This window comes from Meleagris gallopavo, unplaced genomic scaffold (assembly GCF_000146605.3).
Source record: "Meleagris gallopavo isolate NT-WF06-2002-E0010 breed Aviagen turkey brand Nicholas breeding stock unplaced genomic scaffold, Turkey_5.1 ChrUn_random_7180001862819, whole genome shotgun sequence".
In the NCBI taxonomy this organism is placed as follows: Eukaryota; Metazoa; Chordata; class Aves; order Galliformes; family Phasianidae; genus Meleagris; species Meleagris gallopavo.
The window spans coordinates 24,789-27,041 of record NW_011128380.1 but is presented as its reverse complement, the minus strand read 5'-3'; the positions used below and the strand labels follow the sequence as shown (position 1 = coordinate 27,041).

Genomic DNA, 2,253 nt, shown 5'->3' with positions numbered 1-2,253 from the left:
CCCCCCACAGCCACGCGCCCACCCGGGGGCTGCCACACCGACGAGTTCCAGTGCCGCCTGGATGGGCTCTGCATCCCCATGCGCTGGCGCTGCGACGGTGACACCGACTGCATGGACTCCAGTGACGAGAAAAACTGCGAGGGGGTGACCCACGTCTGCGACCCCAACGTCAAATTCGGCTGCAAGGACTCGGGTGAGGGTGGGGCAGAGGGGAACCTCATCACTGTGTCCCACTGGGGTCAACCTGGGCTCGATACGGGGGGCACAGCGACTGCCATCCCTGGGTCTGATCCCTCCTTCCTCCCTCCTGCAGCGCGTTGCATCAGTAAAGCGTGGGTCTGTGATGGGGACAGCGACTGCGAGGACAACTCGGACGAGGAGAACTGCGAGTCATTGGTGTGCAAACCGCCCTCGCACACCTGTGCCAACAACACCTCCATCTGCCTCCCCCCAGAGAAGCTCTGCGATGGATCCGATGACTGCGGGGACGGCTCCGACGAGGGCGAGCTGTGCGGTGAGTTGGGTGCTGGGCATGGGGTGACCCGGCTGTGTGCAGGGATGGAGGTGACATGCGCAGGGATGAAGCTGACTTGCGCATCCCCTCCCCTCCCTGCAGATCAGTGCTCTCTGAACAACGGTGGCTGCAGCCACAACTGCACCGTGGCCCCTGGGGAGGGCATCGTGTGCTCCTGTCCCCTGGGCATGGAGCTGGGAGCTGACAACAAGACCTGCCAGATCCAGAGCTACTGCGCCAAGCACCTCAAGTGCAGCCAGAAGTGCGAGCAGGACAAGTACAACGTCAAGTGCTCGTGCTATGAGGGCTGGATGCTGGAGCCCGATGGCGAGAGCTGTCGCAGCCTCGGTGGGTGCCGGGGGGGGTGTGAGGGTCTCGTGGCTTTGCCTCCTCTGGGTGGCATTGATCCTACAGCACCGAGCAGGACCTGGGGGGATGGAAGGGCTCTGAGACTTTGGGCTCCTGCTTTGTCGGCAGCGCCGAGAGTCTGCTGGCTGCTGTGGGACAGGGGGGACGTGAGGCAGAGCTGTCCCCCACTGAGGTCTGTCGGTCCCTCTGCTGTGTCCCCATCCTCTTCTGAGCTCTCCCTGTGTTCCCCAGACCCTTTCAAACCGTTCATCATCTTCTCCAACCGCCACGAGATCCGTCGTATCGATCTGCACCGCGGGGATTACAGCGTCCTGGTGCCCGGGCTGCGCAACACCATCGCCTTGGACTTCCACCTCAACCAGAGCTCTCTGTACTGGACTGATGTGGTGGAGGACAAGATCTACAGGGGCAAACTGCTGGAGAATGGGGGTGTGTAGTCCCGGGGTGCTGCAGGGGTCGGGATAGGGCCCTGGGAATGAAGGGCTTCGGTGCAGCGCCACAGCTCTGGTGATCTGGATCATCCCTTCTGCTCTCCAAAGCTGCTCGTTATGTAGGAGTTAATTAGTGTTCCCAGTGCTTCTCTAATAGTAATTGCAGCCCAGCAGCTGGGAGCACAAAGCCTGGGGCCCCGACTCGGTTGTGCTTTCTGATGCCTGTGGTGCTGCAGAGGGGCAGGAAGGACCGCAGATGTGGGGCTGCATCCCCTGGGGTTCGGGGCCGGCTGTAGGAGGGCGTAAATCTCAGATGTGTCCCCACCACCTGTCCCCATTGAGCCGGGGGGACCCGTTCAGGATGAGGGTGGGATGGGTGTATGGGGGGGCAGCCGGCCTCAGCCCCGCTGCTCTGCACCCCACAGCTCTGACCAGCTTCGAGGTGGTGATCCAGTACGGGTTGGCCACCCCAGAGGGCCTGGCGGTGGATTGGATCGCCGGCAACATCTACTGGGTGGAGAGCAACCTGGACCAGATCGAGGTGGCCAAGCTGGACGGCACCATGCGCACAACGCTGCTGGCGGGGGACATCGAGCACCCCGGGCCATCGCCCTGGACCCCCGCTATGGGTGAGAGCAGCTCACCCTCCTTGGGACTGCGGGGGGAGCGCGGTGCTGCTGCGTCCCCACTGAGCGCTGCCCCACTGTTCCCATAGGATCCTTTTCTGGACGGACTGGGACGCCAGCCTGCCCCGTATTGAGGCCGCCTCCATGAGCGGTGCGGGCCGGCGCACCATCCACAAGGAGACGGGCTCTGGGGGGTGGCCCAACGGGCTCACCGTGGACTATCTGGAGAAGCGCATCCTCTGGATCGATGCCAGGTGGGGTCGGGTCCCCCCTGCCCTGCAGCCCCCACTGGGTGGTGCCCATCCTCACCCTC

The 2,253-nt window shown here is 63.7% G+C and overlaps 1 protein-coding gene across 1 annotated transcript in view; it reads left to right on the top strand.

Annotated features, from left to right (window-relative positions):
- The window catches only part of LOC100546435 (low-density lipoprotein receptor-related protein 1-like), a gene marked incomplete at its 3' end in the record, with an annotated part of 47,048 nt that overhangs the window by 20,013 nt on the left and 24,782 nt on the right, over nt 1-2,253 (top strand). The window contains 7 exon segments of the mRNA XM_019611127.1: nt 7-193; nt 314-514; nt 617-862; nt 1,115-1,312; nt 1,740-1,913; nt 1,916-1,943; nt 2,030-2,243. Coding sequence (XP_019466672.1) covers nt 7-193; nt 314-514; nt 617-862; nt 1,115-1,312; nt 1,740-1,913; nt 1,916-1,943; nt 2,030-2,243 — 1,248 coding nt within the window.